The 21,340-nt window shown below is 37.3% G+C and overlaps 1 protein-coding gene across 1 annotated transcript in view; it reads left to right on the forward strand.

Annotated features, from left to right (window-relative positions):
* LOC135210833 (endothelial lipase-like) overlaps positions 1-21,340 on the forward strand; it is a 40,131-nt gene that overhangs the window by 12,476 nt on the left and 6,315 nt on the right. Inside the window, exons 5-6 of the mRNA XM_064243709.1 lie at positions 778-969; positions 19,299-19,467. Coding sequence (XP_064099779.1) covers positions 778-969; positions 19,299-19,467 — 361 coding nt within the window. The remainder of the gene's footprint in view (positions 1-777; positions 970-19,298; positions 19,468-21,340) is intronic.

Below are 21,340 nucleotides of genomic sequence, written 5' to 3' on the forward strand. Positions count from 1 at the left end.
TATATATATATATATATATATATATATATATATATATTATATATATATATATATATATATATATATATATATATAATATATATATATATATATATATCATTCGAGCTACAAATGTCCTTTAATATCTAATTCGCTCTACCTCGGAATTGATATATTTTCATATACCGAAGGGAAATTTTAGTTGATAATAATTTCGTCCCCTCATGGGATCGAACCACCCGTCCAGTGACGGGAACGCGAAATCAAGAGGGACATGACGTTATCAAATCGGCCAACTGGACGGTGGTTCGATCCCATGAGGGGACGAAATTATTACCAACTAAAAATTCCCCTTCGGTACATATATGAAAATATATCAATTCTGAAGTAGAGCGAATTAGATATAAAAGGACACTTGTAGCTCGAATGATTTATATGAATCACGGTGATGTGATAATTATATATATATATATAATATATATATATATATTTATAGAATAATTATACAATTCTTGATCATGAAGTATATAAAACGTGATGCTATGTATAAATAAAGGTTTTTGCCACGAAGGAAAATTGAAAAGCGAGATAGCTGAGAACTATATATATATATATATATATATATATGTGTGTGTGTGTGTGTGTGGTGTGTGTGTGTGCGTGTGTGTGTGTGTGCGTGTGTGTGGGCGCGCCCGTAAATTCTCATTGCCACACCCGTGAGTCCTTTGTAAACACAAATTCTGCTCCAAGTTGAGTACAGAACCAATTATCCATTCTTCTTCCTCATTTCACCCATAGGACTTGACCCAACATTCCCATACCTGAACTGGAAACATGACGACGAATCACTGGACGCCAACGACGCCGACCTGGTGGTCATTCTCAGAACTTCCGTGGTGTCTTATTATTGTCAGGAAGGTGACGTCGATTTTTATGTCAACGGAGGGATTGTGCAGCCCGGATGTGATCTGTGGTGGTACCCACACTTTGGTAAGGAATACAAATGTTTTATGCAAATTGCTTTCTTGTCATATATATGTATGATATATGATATATAATATATATATATATATAATACTATATATATATATATATATATATATATATATATCTATATATACGAACAATAATAAATAAGTCTACTATTACATATATTTTTTATAATAATTTAAATAATAAAAAAACATAAGGATAATAAATAATTTTAAAAAAACAATACTATATTAAAATCAAAACTCAATCAAATCAACATTATAATAAATAAAAAAAAAAATACTAAGAATTATAAATTGGAAATAAGATCAGATAATTATATTACAGAAAAATTAATTAACTTAGTAAAAATTTTTAATTTTAAATTAAATATCAAACTTTATAAACTTTAATAATACTTGCATTACATATACATAACTATATAAGATAGAACTAATTTTTAAAAATAAATAATTTAAATTAACTAACATTATAAAAATATAACTAATTAATAAAATTATTATATATATATAATATATATATATATATACTATTATATATATATATGATATATATATATATATAAGTATTATATATATTATATATATATATATAATATGTATGTATATGTATATGTGTAATATATAAAATATAATATATTATATACAATATATACTATTATATATATATATACATATATATATATATTAAAATATTATATATTTATATATATATATATATATAATACATATTATATATATATAATATATAATGATATATATATTATTAAAAATATATATAATGGTGTAGCTTTCTTTTTACCTTTTGTTATTGCCTTTTCAATAAATATTTTCAATTCAACTTTTTCAAAGCAAATTTGATTTTTTATCAGTTCCCTGGTAGACAGGTACACAGTTTCACTCCGTTATCTCTATTCGCACAATTATAAATACCCCACAGTTATATATGTATGTGTATATATATATATATAAGATAATTTCTATCTGTCTGTTTGTTTGTTTGTTATGAATGCCCAGATTATGAAAGCTAGGGATACCAAATTTTTACCATAGACTCCTCTCCCTGCAAAAAAAGTTTTAGCCAAAATCTAAAAGTCGAGGCCTTTTTTAGGGGGTCATAACCCCCTTATTAAAACACCTCATTTCTTACAACTTTTGGAATTAAAGCTAGGGACCGAATTTTTACCATAGACTCCCCTCCGCCCAGTAAAAGTTTAGTCAAAATCCGAAATTCGAGGGCCATTTCTAATGTAGTTGAAGCTAGAGCAACCAAATTTTTACCATAGACTCCCCTCCCTCACAAGGAAGGGTTTAGTCAAAATCCAAAATTCGAGGGCTGTTTCTAAGGGGGTCATTGTCCCCCTCATTTTTTCAACTTTCGAAGCTGAAGCTAGGGCTACCAAATTTTTACTATAGACTCCCCAACACCCTCCGGATGGTTTTAGTTAAAATCCCAACATTGTGGACCATTTCTAACGGGGTCATAACCCCCTTTTTCATATCCCCTCATTTTTTATAGCTAGGGCTACAAACTTTTTACCATACACTCCCCCCCTCCTCTCAGGAAGGTTTTAGTCAAAACCCGAAATTCGTGGGCAGTTTCTAAAGGGGTCATAACATCTCCTTTTCATATACTTTCATTTTTTCTTTTACTCTGATAACCCCTCCAGAGGATGGGTACAGCTGCTAATATATAAATAAGTAAATACACACACACACACACACACACACACACACACATATATATATATATATATATATATATATATATATATATATATATATATATATATATATATATATATATATATATATTGTTCAGGATTTAATCCAGAACCAAGCCAAAATAACTTCTTATAGAAGGAAATTCATACATTTATAAGTAGCCTTTCCTCACCAGTTTACCATTTTCTTTGAGTGTCATGTTACTCATCTTTTCCCTCGACTGCTGCCCTTGAAATGATCTCCACAGGTACCAGCTGGACCTTAGACAGAAGCACATGTTGGACTGAGGAACGGGCCTGGACAAAGGATTACTGAAACAGAGGTGATAAAACAAGAAGACAGCAGACGAGCGACCTTAGAATTTCTCCACCTGTCCAAGTATTCACACCTCTCCTCTGAGAACAACCCCCTGCTCTATTGCTCTACCTTTCATCTGGAAGCCTCCACATGTTCCATTATTTCCACAAAATGCAACCCCATCTCCATCGGCTCTGCAATTCAGAAGAAGTCTATGCTATAAATAATTCTTCTTGTGTTGTTAATAGTGATATTAAATCTAAATGTGACATCCCATTTAGACTAGCGTCTGTTACTTCGGGAAGAAACGTTTGTTGTTCATGCTAAGCAACCCCCTTAATTGATAAGGCCCTATTCCCTTATTTGCCAGTGTAACTCGTCACATCTCATGTCGCAAAGAGATTTCATTAGTTAGGCATGTAAGAGAATCCGCAATGTTTCATTCCTGTCTGAGCGCATATCTTTCTTTTTCTCTCTTTCACAGTATACATGAGGGTCTAGGCAGGATAGAAAGAAATAAAATCCATTGTATAGAGATTGTTCCTGGAACAATCCCAGCAACATGGTGTTAATCAAGTCCTATTGATTTGTCCCCGATATCACAAAAAACTAGTGCATGAGTTTTCCGTGGTGTATTCCTGCCCGTCCATCCATTTCCTGCTTTTCAATGTAAGGCGAATTGCAACATATCAGGGGATCTGGCGGTTAAAGCAGAATGGTTCTTTCTTGTCAGTTCACATTTATCAGTCTTCGCCTCTTCACCCCCATGGATTAATAACAGAATTCTTGTTGTCGTGTAAATTATATAAGAAGCAGAAGAATGCTTTCCTTTTAAAGAGAAAAAATTATCAGTAAAATTGACTAACCTGATTCGCCCGGGTATAAAAGGAGAGTGCACCAAGTGCACAGCCTCTTTCTCCTAATTAACGCAGATCAGTTAGCAACTCTTCCAGGTCGTGTATGTGGTATATGGATGTGAACTTGGCCATGAGGGAGGTGTTAATGATGTGAACATTATGTACAGTAAGCAATCGTTCTTTCCTGTAGCCATTGTTGGGCTAAATGATGTAAACCTTTGCTTGCTCACATTGTTTAATCAACTTTCAGGAATGTGTCCCTATCTGCTTTAATGAAAGCACGGGCTGGAACCTGTCCTCTAAGGTAGGGATATCAGCCTCCCTCCATCTGGCACGAACCTGAAAAACAGTCGCTATAACATTCGCGATACCCGATTTTATGAAAAAGAACGATAACTAACGTTAGAGTAAATTCATTCAAATCGTGAAATAACAAGTAAAATAAACAGACAATGATTCAATTCTTGTTGAGAAAATAATAATCAGTTACACCACTCCTTGCTTCCATAAACAAAGGATACTACTAGGTTTCAGGTGGGTGAGAAAAAAACTTTATACTTAAAGGTATAACAGAGCTTTGCCTTGAGTTGTATCAGCATCTCAGGCAATTCTGTGAAGTACTAGGTGTAACACATTTGTGCAGCTGGATAGAGAACATTATATTGCTTGGTTCTTTCCATCTTCATCATCGGTTCTGACGCTAGCTACAACACATCTCAAAAAGGTACTCAAAGCAAATCAGACGAGGATTTGCGTTGGTAAACTTTTTCTTCTTTTCATCCTCGCAACAGATAATCCAATATCCATTTTTATTCATGAACTGCAGTTTACCTTTTCAATTGGTGTCGAGTTTTTTGCACTTACATTTACAGCCCAGTTGAGCTCTTATTTACAGGGATTTACCTGTCTTTTACCACAGCATTTGCATGAGTTTCCCACATTTACGTGACATCAATTTACAATCTCGTTGAGCTACTACTTACAGGGATCGGCCTGTCATTTACCACAGCATTTTGTATGAGTTTTCTGCATTTGCATGAGGTCTTTGTCTATTTATTCAACTGTTATTCCCATGGCATTTGTGTGATGTTTCCGCACTGTGTGGAGGACATTAACAGCCTTTTGGCCATCATCTCATCCGCATTTGCGCTTATTCCAAACATAGGGAGCCTTGCTATTTCCCTGGTATAGCATTGAGTTCTCCACATACCCATGGTGATATCTGCAATCTTGTGACTATCATCCACCTTATTAATTCAGGCTAGTGCCCATGTGCATGTACCCAGATTCCCAGACTAGTGCTATTAGCGTTTTACCCCTGAAAAAATGGCCAGCAACGCAGCACTGGAGGAGGTTAAGGCCTTCACTGAAACAGGGCAAATACTGGGGCTGGAGGGCACAAAACTGATCAATTGGATAAGTAACAAGATGAAGGAAGCAGCATAAGAGAGAGCACAAAGTGAAAGAGAAGCTGCCGAGAGAAGCACAAGAGAAAAGAGAAGCTGCTGAGAGTATTCCAAGCAGACAAAAGGGAGAAAGAAAGAGAAGCCCAGAAGGAAACACGGAAACCTGTGTGTGGGTGTTGCAATAAACCAGGTCACAACCATGGAGCAGTGCCTCTCAAAGGTGGATCCTCCTCAGCAAGCTGCCGCTACTACTCAGAATGGACTACCCCATCATCCTAACAATAAGAATAACGGCCATTGGAACAGAAACAACAGGCCTGAATTTAGCAAGAGTTTCTGTGACTCATGCAAAGTGCATGGGCACACCGCTGCCTGGGTGGTGATGCCCCAAGAAAGCTCCTGTTACTGCCATTGCTATGGCAGTGACGAATCCTTCAGCTCTAGGCCCTCCTGCTCAGGGCCCCATATTTGTCGCACCTCCCAGAGGTCGCTATCCTGCCCATCAGGTCCGAGCTTTCAATGACACTGGTGCGCAGGTATCCATCATTCGAGAGGATAAAATTCCTTATGGAGCTCAGGTTGATAGGCACCAATTTATCACAATAGAGATCCTCAAGATGTTCTTGCCTACTGCTCAGTTGAGTCACACGACCTCACCGTTATGGGATATGTACCATGGCAGTAGCAACCTATATACCAGGAGGTTATAATGTCCTGCTAGGACAAGATTTTAAGTCTCCTCCCACCTTTGTAGCGTATCAGGGCCCCCACCCTCACGTAGCTCCAGACCCATTCCACAGGCCTCCAAGAACTACCTCTGCACAGCCAGTGCCACTTGAAGGTGCCATGCAGTGAGAGGCTCTGTCCCTCATGGATATTGAGCCACGTTCGAGTCCTCTCACTAAGCCAGGAACAGCCTCAGTGCCAGTGCCAAGGCAAGACTCGAGTCTCCCTCCCGGAGCTCTTAAGTCCCGGTCGCTTTCCCTCCGCTAGTTTGGCCCCACTACCCATGCTAGCAGTCGAGGAAGAGCCAATTCCAATAGGAATCCTCCAGGACACCCATGACTATAGCGGACAATCCACCAACGATGCAGCCTCCCAAACTGCCCCAGAGTCGATCATCCCAATGGGTAAGCGCATCACGAATACCATTACCTCATCCAATCCCCCTCCATCAGCAGCTAACTGGTCCCAGAGTAATGACTCAGCCGAATCCTATTTGGCCAAAGAAATCAGGGAACCGAGCCACGCAGCATTAAGCACAGGGATGAGTGCATAGGTCCTGGTTGTCGCAGCAGCTGGAGCCGATGCCCCTCCGGCATCTTCAAAGAGCTTGAGTCTTTCAAGGCCCCCCCCACGGCACCATCAAACTGACCTCAGAGAGGTCAAAGGAAGTGCCACCCTCTTTTAAAGAATTCTGACCCTCTCCATCCAGAGGAGGGTACCAGATTCTGCTACTTCTACTTCCTTCTTATCCTTTTGCAACTTTCTATTTTTTTGTAATGTATATCTTTTCTTCCATAGTTTCCTTTCCTTTAGGCATTTATTCCCATTGTATGCTCTCCTTAGGTAGAGCCACAGCCGCCAGCTATTCTGGCCTTATAAATTAATATTTTGTCATGAACTACTATCATAAAAGTGCCACAATTGGCACAGTGCCCTATTCTAGGTGCTTAGCATTCCCGACCAGGAAAAATTTTAGCCAGCAAAAATTGCTGTAGCTTTAGAGATATTTTCAAAGCCTGGCTCATTTATATATTGCTTTGAATTACATTATTTTAGATTCTCTGCCTGTCAAGTAGATCTTTCAAATATTATTATCGGCAGAACTTGAATCTCGTTTATATTATAAGTCCACTCAAGGGGAGTATGGAAGGCTCAGGAATTTATATTTGTCCTTTGTCTTTGTTTCTGGCTTGTCTTGCCCATTCCAACCCGAAATGTCCTCTAGAATGGGAGGTGTTCAGGATTTTAAGCCAGAACCAAGGAAAGTTAAGACCTCTTTATAACAAGACTCATTCATCCTTATAAGCAAGTTGCCCCTATGAACTGAAAGCCTTCATTCTCTCGAAAAACCCTCTTGAATCATATTGGCTGCTCTGGATTTCTTCTCCACAGGGAACCTTGGATTAGGGCGGAGCCTACCCAGGCGAGACTTTATAAGAGTGGGGCCACAGCAGCTCTCTCTCAGAACTGCTCAGAAGCAGGACTTCCTTACACTTTCTCAAGCCCTGCAGACTCCACTTCACCCCCTTCTGCTCCCCTGCCTCCCCTGGGAGGATCCCACAAGTGTTCTTATATCTCCATAGTGCACAGAAATATCAACAGATAAGAAGACTACCAAACCCAGGAATTCCAGGTACTGTGAGACATAAATTTAGTGCAGTCAGGGAATTGTTTTGCCTCTTGTCTGTATTTCATTTCCATTCTTCCAAGGCAACTTTTTCTCCCTTCTTTGTTCAGCTTCTCACTCTCCCAATTTTGGTTCAATGCTGTGATTAATTCCCTTTTGATGCTAGTAAACATCCCCTAGTTAATTCAAGCAACCTAATAGTCCTTTATGTGTAAACTCCTAGTCATTTCATGCCCCTTGAGTGGGTTGTAATACTTTAAGCTAAGAGCAAGTAATGTGTAATGTTCCCCACGTGTTCGTCACCTTAGTACTGATGTGTGTCTGATTGTGGGACAAATTGGTAACCCTTTTGGAATAAGGCTTGCATTGAAATAATCTATTTTGCACAAACTCTGATCTCCGTGTCTGGTTCATTTCCCACCCATGTGTTTCTAGTGGATCGACAATCAACCACCTCATTAGTTCCTGGACCTACGTAACTTAATGTAAATGTGTAATTACATACAAAAGTGAAAATGCATCTTATTTCCATTATGAAAATATCGCTATGCTCTACAGAATATGTCAAGGAGGGAAAAAAACCAAAATTGTTGTGTCCAAAATTATCGTGTGCAAATACTGAATCATCATATTTCTTATAAACAAGTGTCTCATCAGTTCTCTGGGTCTATGTGACCAACCAAACTCCCATGAGAGTCTAGATCAAGCCTTGAATCATTATTCTTTCTCATGACCTCAAAAGTCATGTGTGTATGTTAGTTTGTACGTATGTCACTTTCTCTTAAGATCAAATTGAGAACTTTGTACGCAATCTCTTCCTATTTCTCATCTACTCAAGAACTCTTAAAAGAGCTCCTGTCTCTAGGATGAGTCTCGACTTGTAAATAGTTAAGACAATATATGTATCTTTTATACTTCGATGTGTTTCAAGAGAACCTTGAAGAATACCGCCTATGAATGGAAGTAAGACGACCCGAGTCCCCTACTAGACATGGCGATCCAAAAGAGAGAGAGAGAGAGACTAATTATGCGCCTTGAATACCAAACGCTCTCACAATTGTGAATCAGAAGTACCTCTGGCGGACCACTTTCCTGTATATTGTGGAAAGCTGGTCAAAGCCACAATAAATGGTGGCAGCTGGCTACGAACTTCATCTTCACATCACTTTCGCCACATCTTAAGAGTGAATCATACGTCTGGCAGCGCAGTGCAGTGGCCATGAAAACATCCCGAGACGGCCTTCACCGACATTCAACTGAGCAGATCTGGGCTGAATCCCGACTTCTACTTAACAATACAATATATTAATATATCATCAATCCGCTGCTGACAGCATTTTGATATCATCGGCGTCTTCATCTTCATATCATTGGCATCAAAACATCTCGTAAACTTGCGCTTCCTGGAAGATCTGGAGAGAAACAACTCGCATCACTGCAACAAGCGAACACATCCACCTATGGGATGTGAAGGACAACTTATGGATGAACGGCATTGGACGTTTTTATACACAAGCTGAAGACACGCCATATATACAAGCTAAGTGAACCCATCTTATTCATTGCTGTGTAGCCAGCCAATTCATACACTCGTTTGATTTCAGGGCATTTGGATTGCTGTTCGTGGGTGAGTTAAAACGACATATACTAAAAAAAAATAAATAAATAAATAAAATAAAATCTCTCTTGCAGGGATAATACTCTGGAATTTTTACCAACTCTTTTTTTTCAGGGATATCACTTTAATATTTTCATTGTGTTTTACGAGCGTATGTTATTCTCATCTTTTGCTGTGTGACTTAAATATAATTTTCTTTGTGTGCATTTATTTGAGGTAGGCAAAAATTGCCGTATGCGTTTATGCAGTGGTAGGGTATATTCATACAGATAATTTGATAGCATTGCTAATAGACGTACCGTTCGTAAAATACCTGTGGTAAAATGGCTACCACCACACCTACTGGGGCGTCCGCCTCTAGCCAACCCAGTAATCCCATAGTGACTTTGGTTAACGCTAGGTACCATTGTACCATTCCAAGGGCGAGTTAATGGATTTTTGACACAAGGGGTTGAATCATGGATTTCATCCATAGACACTCACTTAAAAGCAAAAAGTATCACAATTCCATCCTTACAGCTTCAGGAAGCTAAAAGCTTCATTAGGGGGATTTCTTTTCAGAAGGCAAAAACTTGGGAAGATTTCAAAGTAAAATTATGTTCAATCTACGGTAGTGAGGAAACATTAATTGCAGACCGTCTAAGCGAATACATGGGTCAATTTAATCAGTCAAATTGGGTTAACGGTACCAATATCACCACCAAGAACTACGTCAGGCTAAAATACCTAACCTTCATATCAGCAATGTTGCTGGAAGCCTTAATTCGGTGTTTTGATGATAAACTAACTCCCAACAGTACAGAACTGGACATATACAAAGACGTTAGGAAACATCTGTCAAAATGCACGGATCTAGACCCATCTCTTGTCCAGGCCTTTTCAAAACAAGAAAATAAACCACAAGTAAATGTAGTTAGTAATAATCCGTCGTGACAACTTGTTTCAATTGCAAGAGGACAGGAGATACGATGAATGATTCCTGCATGCATTTTTGCTCCATTCATAATAGCACAAACCATTCATATCCTCAGTGTAATGCTCGTAACCGTTCACAGGGTAATATTACACAGAATGTTGGTAGTGATAAAAACACCCCAACCACAATAAGAAAAAACCCTCTCATGGTAATGCTGTGCAGAAACAAACACAGGTAAATCGACCTTCCGGTAACTCAGTCCAAGTGTCCAGGGCAAAACATGCACACAGTATCATCATTTTATGAACTAAATAATAAATTTAATCACCTTGAAGACATGTGTGTAACCCAGAATTTTCCTGTGAATGACAGGAAGTCAGGGCAAGATCCCATAGATTTTCACAGAATCCATGCTATCAGAAGAGTTATGTCCTACCTTGCATGCAGTTAATTTAGAACATCAACCCTTTACGTTATTTTTCGACTCCGGTAGTCCACATAACATAATGGACCAGTGTACTCACCACTTGCTGTTTTCTAAATTTCCTATTGAGAAATCTGAAGTCCACTTATCGGGCATCGGAAATAATGAATTAAGCGTAGTGGATACGACTCAAGTGCAGTATCGTGTGGGAAAGCGTACACCCACGGATACTTTTGTCATAGTCCAACACATTAATGTGTATCCAGTTGTAATTGTAGATATACATGTGCATTCAAAATGTTGTTCTAACTCCTGCAAAGAATGGTATGTTTATCAAGGGAAAATTCTAAAAGTCTCACACACATTAAAATCCGTTTTGGACTGAAGGGAGACAGATACTCAAACAGTAACGTACATTGAAGAACCTATCACCTGTCTCATGAACAAAAATATCATTTAAGCCACCCAACACAAGTCTCGGAAACCCGCTTTGGCAACCTACACACAGTCACTAGAACCTAATACACCATCATATCTCTCGATGCTCGTTAAGAAAATTTTGCCAGGGTCAGAAATTTCAATCCTTCCAGACTCTCTGAAAATTAATGGATTTCATAACACAAGCTTTGTACATTGTTGACTCCCATCACCAGGGCAATACTGAAGTCTGTAACCACCTGAATACCGATTTAGTATCAAAGAGAACCAACACGTCAAAGACTCTGAAGTATATAAGTATCGAATTCTTACCATCGCTGAAATTAACCCAGTAGACAAGCCTCTTTCACAATCAGTCAGAAATATAATAAATGCAGATATCCAGGATCAAGGGATTAGACAGAAATTTTTCGAGCGTCTGTCCAAACATCACGGTGCCTTTTCCACGAGTGAGAGATTTCTAGGAAAAACAGATGTAATTGAACATCATATCAGTTAAGGGATAAAAAATAAGGTTTTCTATGTACCCTCATATCGCCTCCCTATGAAATTTCAGAACGAAATCTGTGAAGAAGTAGGTAAAATGTTAGCCGAAGGAGTTATAAAAAAAAATCGAACAGCCTTGCAACATTCCTTTAATTGTTGTGCCAATAAAGGATCAGACTTGGCGAATATGTGTAGAGTTCCGTCGCCTAATTAAGGAAACGATTTCCGATCGGTTCCCAGTGCCATGTACCGATGACATCTTATCCCTGTTTGGTCAGAAATATTTCTCTTCACTGGACTTACTTAAAGGCTTTCACCAGATACCCTTAGATAAAGAACACACCTTACACCGCTTTTAGCCCGACAAGGGGACATTTTGAATTTTTACGTATGCCTTTTGGTTTATGTTGCGCCCCTATCACCTTCACGAGAATGATTAATATAGTGTTTCATGACCTGCTAGGTAACCCTCCATGCCTGTATGGACGATCTTGCAATTTTTTCCAATACCATAGAAGAGCACTTGTGTAAACTTGAGTTAGTTCTTCAGAGATTAAGACCATAATTTAAGAGTAAAAATTTCTAAATGTGAGTTTTTAGAAAAATAACTAGTCTATTTAGGTTTTATGGTATCCCATCAAGGTCTTAAAGTGGTCCATGATAAAGTTTCAGCCATCAGCAACTAACATTAAGGGTGTACAACAGTTTCTTGCATGTCCGGTTACTAACGCCGGTGCAGATATCATATGGGAAGAAAGACATCAATTGGCGTTCGATACATTAAAAGAGAAATCGAGCACCTCCCCTATCTTAAAATTTCCCGATTTCAGTAAGGAATTCTTTATTGCAACTGATGCCTCAGATCAGGGGGTAGGAGGGGTACTACTTCAACAATATGATGACAGGCTTTTCCCAATAGCTTTTTACTCACACAAATTGAAGCCCTCTGAAAGTAAATATGAAGTAATAGACAAGGAAGGGTTAGCTACTGTTAATTCGTTATTGCATTTCAAGTTCATAATTTACGATTATCCAGTTAAGGTCCTTATTGACCATAAGGTCCTTATTGACTTCTTCAAAGGTTTTAACCACAGCCCTAAAAGAACGAGATGGCATATGATCATTCAGGACTTCAGCGCAAAAATAGCATATCTATCTGGGAAAATAGAACCATTAGCTGAATTAGGAGATATTGTCACACCCGTATAAACTGTTAAAATGGCGTTTGAAAATGAGAAGTCATTGACCCAAACGATCGAGAACATAGAAGACATAGGGTGGAGCGCAGAACTGGTACAGACTGAACAACAGAAAGACCCTCAGTTAAAAAAAATAATAAGCGCTTTGAATGGAAATCCTAAAGAAAAGGAATACGTAAAATATTCTCTACAAAATTTCATAATCAAGTATAATATTCTGTGTAGATTTGCGACTAGGAAAACCTGAAGTATGCCGCCGTCGACTAACGATCAGGTAGTAGTACCAATTTCTCTCATACCGTCCATCCTAAACTGGTTGCATTCCAATCTCTTACACGGGCATCCTGGGTTTTCTATCATGTCACAAAAGGCCAAGTCACTATTCTACTGGTCTACGATGACTGCAGATATTAGGAAACATATAAACAATTGCAACATCTGTCACAAACACAAAGGTTAGACACCCATAAGTCTCAGAACCTACCCCATGCCAAACAAACCTTTGAACGGGTACACCTAGATATTTTGTTAACAGGTTTTCATGAGTCTGACAGGGGAAACAAACATCTCTTAGTGTTAATTGACGCTTTAACCAGGTACAAAGAGTTAATACCTTTAAGGAATAAAACATCTATTGAATAAGCAAGAAGGTTCTATGAATGTTAAATTTGTAGACATGGAATTCCTCACACCATCGTCTCCAACTCCGGCGGAGAATTTAACAATCTCTTTCTTAATTCCTTGTGTGTATTCTTATACTCTGTTTTTTCCAACTGTCCATCCGCCTGTGGTGTTTATGTATGGTAACACTGCGTCCCGGGCTTTAGACAGTTACATTCAGATTACATTCAACGATTAAAATAATATCCTATTTCGAATATTAACGGCGTAATTCGCATACAGTAAATTATGAAAACACTTTTCAGTTGCAAATGTACACCCAGATATCCTTTCATTTACCTAAAACTTACACAGAGTGTAACTATCTAAAGCCCGGGATGCAGTGTTACCATACAAAAACACCACAGGCGAATGGACAGATGAAAAAAAACAGAGTTAGGCATAAAGAAATCATCCTGAATCCAATGGTTTGGTAGCACGTGTGAATCGTAAGGTGTTAGACATCCTACGGGTTACCCTAGGCGGTATGGACCCAAATTGGGACATAGCCATCCCTGCTGTATCAAGCACACTCAATCACAGTTATCACCACTCTATCAAAATGTCACCTCACGAAGCAATCTATGGCGTACCCGCTAGGACACCTTTTCCTATCCTCACACCTGCAACCAATTTGTCAGATCCTCTCAAGGACATAGTGGATACCAGTGTAAACATGATTAATACACTTCGTAGGAATCTTGAAGAAGTTCAAATCATCATGAAGAATACACGCGACAAAAACGCAAAACAAACAAAACCATGTGATATAATATATATACAAGTTTACCTACGGAAAGGACTGAACTACAAATTAACTCCAAAATTTGAAGGACACTTCGTGATCCTTGAAATTAAATTTTTGGTAGTGAATAGGCTGAAAGTTCAGAGCCTAGCCAAACCTACTGATATTCACACAGTATCCATAGCGCACGTTAGGGCTTAACCCGTTATGGGTTTGTATATAAAAAAAAATCTCCTTTCTGCGTTATAAAAATTATTTTTTCTTTGTATCATTTTATTTCATGTGTTGGATATTCTTAAAACGTGTAATTACATATATTTTTGTTATTGCAGGCTCCAATATGAAGTTTGTCTTGTTATACCTAGTACTAATTGTTCAAGTATTTTTCTCGTATGGGATTAATCTTAATAGTTCCTTATTACACTTTAATCATGGCTCAATCATTGAGAGAAATGAAGACCTTTTCATTACATAAAGCAACATTATATTAGAAATAGATATGAAAGCTATTTTCCTACAAGAGAAGGACGTAATTAATTTGAAATCTGAACTGACTCTTTTCACTGAATCCTTAATTCAATTGCACAGAAACTACTTCCCTCCAAGCAACAAACAGTCACTCGCTCACACCTTGGGTATTGCATAGTTAATGTCCTTTGAATTGCAGAATAAGACAGCTGACACGGAATGTTTAGTTCGTGACCTCCTTATGTGGTCAGCCCCGAATGACGCTGTTGAAAAACGTAACCCGATCATCTTTGCCGCACTTAATTTCTTTGGTTCTGTTGCAGGGTTAGGTTTGGGTATCTCTAATCGTCTTAAAATTAACGATCAGAATAAGAAAATAGAAGGATTACAGCATGAACAAGAAATAATCCTTTCTGAACTCAATAAACTAATTAAAATAAAGTTTTTCATTTCATTGAAAAATCCAAAGATTACGTTGAAGCTATCACACTTGTTACTAAAGGTGTTCTGTCACCGCACTTATTGCCCATAAAAGATTTATCAAGGATTATAGATAACGCTCGTGATAGAGTCGGTTACACTCCGTTGATCGAATCACATAAGTTTGAATTTTATCATAGTTTAATCTCAGTGAGTGTAGAGCAAAGTAAAATCATGATCGATATCCCCTTTGATCCTTCCGATGCGTGGAAATCCTATAAAATTTCTCCTTTTCCTGCATACATGTCGAATAGCTCATTACCAGTTATATCCAATATGTCCGCCTACATATTAATTTCCCCCAACAAGGAAACTTTTACGTTCGTCAGAGACTGGAATCATTTGTTAATTGTTACACAGCCATGGATAAAAAGGTTTGCATGGTCGACTCCTTCGAATTCCGGAATATTTCCGAGAGTTCATGTGAGTTAGACCTAGCACTCAATGGAACTTTGTCCCATAGTCGAGAACACTGCTGAATTATTTGTACACATATGACAAGTCTAAGTTCGCTCACAGGCTGAACAACGGAACCTGGCTAAGATTTCCTTCAGAGAAATTCGGCGTCGTTTACCCAGATGGATCAGCAGCAACATCCCATCTTTTCATCGCGGCTGATGAATGCGTGGGACGACGACCGACTACACTGTCCACGGGATAAACACCATCATCCGGGGGAAAACGTATTTCGTAAACTATACCTGGGGGGGACCACCCATATAGCAGCACTTCCCCTCCTATACAACCCTTCCGTCGCTAAAACAATAAAAATTTTGGATACTATGGATCCCATCCATCCTGTTTTCACATTTGAAGAAGCTACATTCTACTATTCACTTTTAGCCTTTTGTATGTGCATGTTAGTGATAATAATCGTCACGAATGTATTCGTTTGGCGCTGGACCAAGAAAATTAGAAAGGACCAACCAAGGAACGCCAGTAAGGATCAAGACAGGTTGCCTTGGCCTTTGAAACCCTTTGACATGAGGGTCACGTAAAACTGATAATTTGACATGGTCTGTCGACTTGTTTTGTACTCGAGAGTGGATGAAAAGTGTATTAGTATTTGGCTGGCATGTAATGTAGTTTGTGCTAATTCATACGTATCCCACATACCATTGCATTTAAGTATAATTTCGGTGAATCCAAACAAAATCTTGCTGTGCGTCAGTCTGCACCATGAAAACATATATATGAATATGAATCTCATATTTAACCATTCATATGCAACATATATCTCTCATTTCTCACAAGGGTACCATTAATTTTTGTTCTTATATATATATAACCGTATATGCATACATACACATGTATTGAATCATGTACAACTACAAGAAATGCATTAATATTTCCAAATTACCAATCTATTCTGTAAGTTACTTCATATTTGAAACTGTGTATCTTCTTTTATTGCTGCAGCAAAAGTATTATCTTTTGTATGCCTTTCAGCACAAGTATTATCTTTTGTATATTTCTCTTATCTTTTTGTATGCATTTCAGCACAAGTATTATTTTTAGTAAACCTTTCAGCACGTGTCATTGCCTAGTGGCCGAGCAATATGTAATAGAATTACACAAAAAAATGGGAATCATTCTTATTTCCATTATAAAAATATCTGTATGCTCTGTATAATAGGTCAAGGAGGAAAAACCCCCAAAATTATTGTGTCCACTCAGGATGCGTGCAGATACTATTTCATCATATTTCTTATAAACAAGTGTCTCATCAGTTCGCTGGGTCTATGTGACCGACCATACTCCCATGCGAATCTAGATCAAGCCTTCAATCATTATTCTTTCTCATGACCTCACAAGTCATATATGTGTGTTAGTTTGTACGCATGTCACCTTTTCCTAAAATCTACTCATGAACCATTAAAAGAGCTCCTATCTCTAAGATGAGTCTCGACTTATTAATAGTTAAGACAATATATGCATCTTTATACTTCGATGTGTTTTAAGGGAACCTTGAAGAATACCAACTATGAACAGAAGTGAGAAGACGAACCGAGTCCCCTACTAGACACAGCCATTCGAGAGAGAGAGAGAGAGAGAGACGAGTGAGAGAGAGAGAGAGAGAGAGAGAGAGAGAGATGCTAATTATGTGACTCGAATACCAAACGCTTTTCACGACTGTGAATAAGAAGTACCTCTGGCAGACCACTTTCCTGTATATCGTGGAAAGCTGGTCAAAGCCACAATGAATGTAGTTAATTTAAAACTAAAGTCCAGAGTTCACGTAAATTCCTCCTTTTTCAATAATATCAGCCTTCTGCCGTAGATTTTTGTTTGTTTGTGATCTCCTGCCCTCCAATCAAGGCCATTCTTAAGAGTGTTAGACTACATTATCAAGGAGGGAACGAGCAGGTCAGAGCAATATGTATATACATGATATATATATATATATATATATATATATATATATATATATATATATATTATATATATATATGACATGTTTTTCCCCACCAAATTCTAGTCTGTCTACTGTAGTAGGTTTCAGGATTTCTAGCTTTGATTTTTTATTTTCTTTAATTTCTGCTTCTTATCGTTGCTTCTCATTTCTTTTTATTCTGATTTGTTTTTATCATCTTTATTTATAATCATTTAAACTAGTTTTTCATCCACTCACTATCATATCCTAAATTGCAGACCATCGCTATACTCTCTCCAAGCCGATAGTGCCCTCCCAGAACTTCTCTCTCTCTCTCTCTTCTCTCTCTCTCTCTCTCTCTCTCTCTCTCCTCTCAGCGTTTATACTTCGAGGCCCTCACGGTAACTCTTCCTTCTCGACCGATTCCAAAGAGGTCTCGGGGCATTCTCCGTTTCTCCGCCACTTTCCTCCATTCCATTTACTGCAAATCCCTCGAGATACCCCAGCCTACACAGAAGAAGAATAAGGAGGTTGTGTGTTCTCTCTTATGGCGTCTTCGATCTGCATTGTATTGTAAATTTCGGTTTTACTAGCTGCGAATGAATGGTGTGAGTTCGCTTTATAACTTCATATTTACAGAGAGAGAGAATGAAGAATATCTGTATTACTGAAACAAATTCATAGGGAAACGAATATCAGTGCTAGTGTAATAAGCACATAAAGGATTCGGTGACAGACAGGGAGGGAGAGGGGCGGCGGGCGTGTGGGGTTGCAGGCAGACAGACAGAGAGGATATTTCTATATACTTAAATTCGTTAAAAGGAAATGAGAAAAATTAATCTCATCTTGTATAGCATTGGAAAAGAAACATTATAGCTCTTGCAGGACGCAAATCTACATATCTGAGGGGAATTCTTTTTTAAAGCTTTTACTAAATTTTAACATGTGAGTAATTATCATACATTGATTTTCTTTACAGTAGCATAATCTTTTATTTGAATCGACTTCCCTTTCATATAAAGTATTATGAAATAATTTACGTCTCCTATCTACTATCCTAAGGAATTTGCAATTTATATATATGATCTGAGGAGTGTCAATTACTCAAGTAAGTAAAGTGGCAAAAATGTTCTCTAAGATTTATTACTTCAAGTGTCTACATAGGCCTAAAGTATATCGAGCGAAATTGAAAATTATATCACGATCCAGTTTCAACTCTGCTACAAAAATGCTTGTCCAAGTTTCTATGGCATGTCTAAATCTTCCTCCATTTCTTTACATCTCAGTTCTTTAAATCAAGTTTTAAAAATCACAGGTCTTTAAAATTCAAGACTTCATAATTATATCTACTAAGGTCTAACAGAAATCAGGGAACACCAGGTAATATCTCATGAAATACTGTCAATTCTATAATAAAAATACTGATAAATTTTCACCCATCAATTTTTAAAAGACATAGTTTACTAAGGTCTGAAAGAAACGATGCTAAAGCAGGTATTACACTGTCTATCAAAGATGCTTGCAAAACGTTCTGTCACATGTATGTTTCTTCATCAACTAAATTTCTTAAATCGCAGTTCTTTAAATAGATTTTTTTTTAAAGCATAGCTTTTTATTACAATTATTTGATTATATATTTACTAAATTTTAGACGAAATCAAGCAAAACCACGTTTCATCACACAAAGTACCGTCAGCTCTGTAATAAAAATACTTTAAAAAATAGTTCATTCACATGTATCTGTTTTCATCCGCCAGCATTTTTAAGTCCAAGTTCTTTAAAATTCATGACATCATAAATATCTTCTGAAACAAACTAAGCGAACCCAGGTATAAATCACTTCCCGACATCTCCCTAACCTATATTCTCCTTACGAAACAGTACAACAAGCCTGCAGTCACTTCAGACCGGTCATGATGGTCCTGGAAGCTGAACAGCTGGCTGGAATGGAACCCTTTCCAGCCTGTCTTTGCCCCGACTACCAGTCATTCCAGAATGGGTCTTGCAGCTGTAATGTCACGAATCACTTCGACATGAGTCTGCTGTCCAGGTGAGAGAGAGAGAGAGAGAGAGAGAGAGAGAGAGAGAGAGAGAGAGAGAGAGAGAGAGAGAGAGAGAGAGAGAGAGAGAGAAAGTTAAGCATAAGTTGTAATAACTCCGTGGTATACAATATAAACACTGGAGCTTCTCTAAAAAGTATAAGAATTTCAAATTGTCCTAAAGGAACGGTGTGCTGATCTGCTTCGTTTTAAAACTAATATACCCTTTGCTGAAACCAATGTAATCATACCCAGACCCACAAATGTTGGAGGGTATTTGCCGATACAGACATGCAGCACAAACACTCACATGCACACACACACACACAGCACACACACAGCACACACACACACACACACGCACACACAACACATCATTCACACACACACACACACACACACATATATATATATATATATATATATATATATATATATATATATATATATAATATATATACATATAGTATATATATATTATATATACCTATAATAAATATATATATATTATATATATTATATATTATATATATTATTTATAAATTAATATTATTAAATATTAATATATATATATATATGTATATTTTATAATATATATATATATATATATATATATTTATATATATATATATAGATATATCAATATATGTTTTATATATATAGATTATATATAATATTATAATTATATATATATGATATATATATATAGTTATGTATGTAATATCTTAATTATATATATATATATATATATATATACTATTATATATATTTTATTCGAGCTACACATGTCCTTTAATATCTAATTCGCTCTACCTTGGAATTGATATATTTTCATATATGTAAACCGAAGGAGAATTTTTCATTGATAACAATTTCGTCCCCTCTTGGGATCGAGCCACCGTCCAGCGGACAGGAACGAAATCAGGAAGACACTGACGTTACCAATTCGGCTAACAGTGAGGCTATAAGTTTATACCAATTCTGACCTTACAAATCTCCGTCGAACTCGGTTATTATGCGTAATTAGAATCGATATTCAACCCCCTCTGCCATGTTAGCCAATTTGAATGTTTGACGAACGCAGCCATATTATGAATAATTATCACACCATGATTCATATAAATTATTCGAGCTACAAATGTCCTTTAATATCTAATTCGCTCTACCTCGGAATTGATAAATTTCCATATATGTAAACCGAAGGGGAATTTTTAGTTGATAATAATTTCCTCCCCTCATGGGATTGAACCACCGTCCAGCGGACAGGAACAAAATCAGGATGACATTGAAGTTACCGATTCGGCTAACAGTGAGGCTATAAGTTTATACTGATTCTTACCTTACAAATCACCGTCGAACTCGATTATTCGTAGTTAGAATCGATATCCAACCCCCCCTCTACCATGTTAGCAAATTCGAACGTTTGATGAACGTAGTCATATCATGAATGATTATCACATCACCGTGATTCATATAAATTATTCAAGCTACAAATGTTCTTTAATATCTAATTCACTCTACCTAGGAATTGATATATTTTCATATATGTAAACTGAAGGGGAATTTTTAGTTGATAATTTCGTCCCCTTGTAGGATCGAACCACTATCCAGTGGACAGGAACGATATCAGGACGACATTGTCATTACCGATTCGGCTAACAGTGAGGCTATAAGTTTATACTGATTCTGACCTTACAAATCACCGTCGAACTTGGTTATTATTTGTATTAGAATCAATATTCAACCCCCTCTACCATGTTAGCCAATTTGAACGTTTGATGAACATAGCCATATCATAAATAATTATCACATCACCTTGAATCATATAAATTATTCAAGCTACAAATGTCCTTTAATATCTAATTCACTCTACCTCTAGGAATT

Source organism: Macrobrachium nipponense, chromosome 4, assembly GCF_015104395.2.
Source record: "Macrobrachium nipponense isolate FS-2020 chromosome 4, ASM1510439v2, whole genome shotgun sequence".
Taxonomy (NCBI): domain Eukaryota; kingdom Metazoa; phylum Arthropoda; class Malacostraca; order Decapoda; family Palaemonidae; genus Macrobrachium; species Macrobrachium nipponense.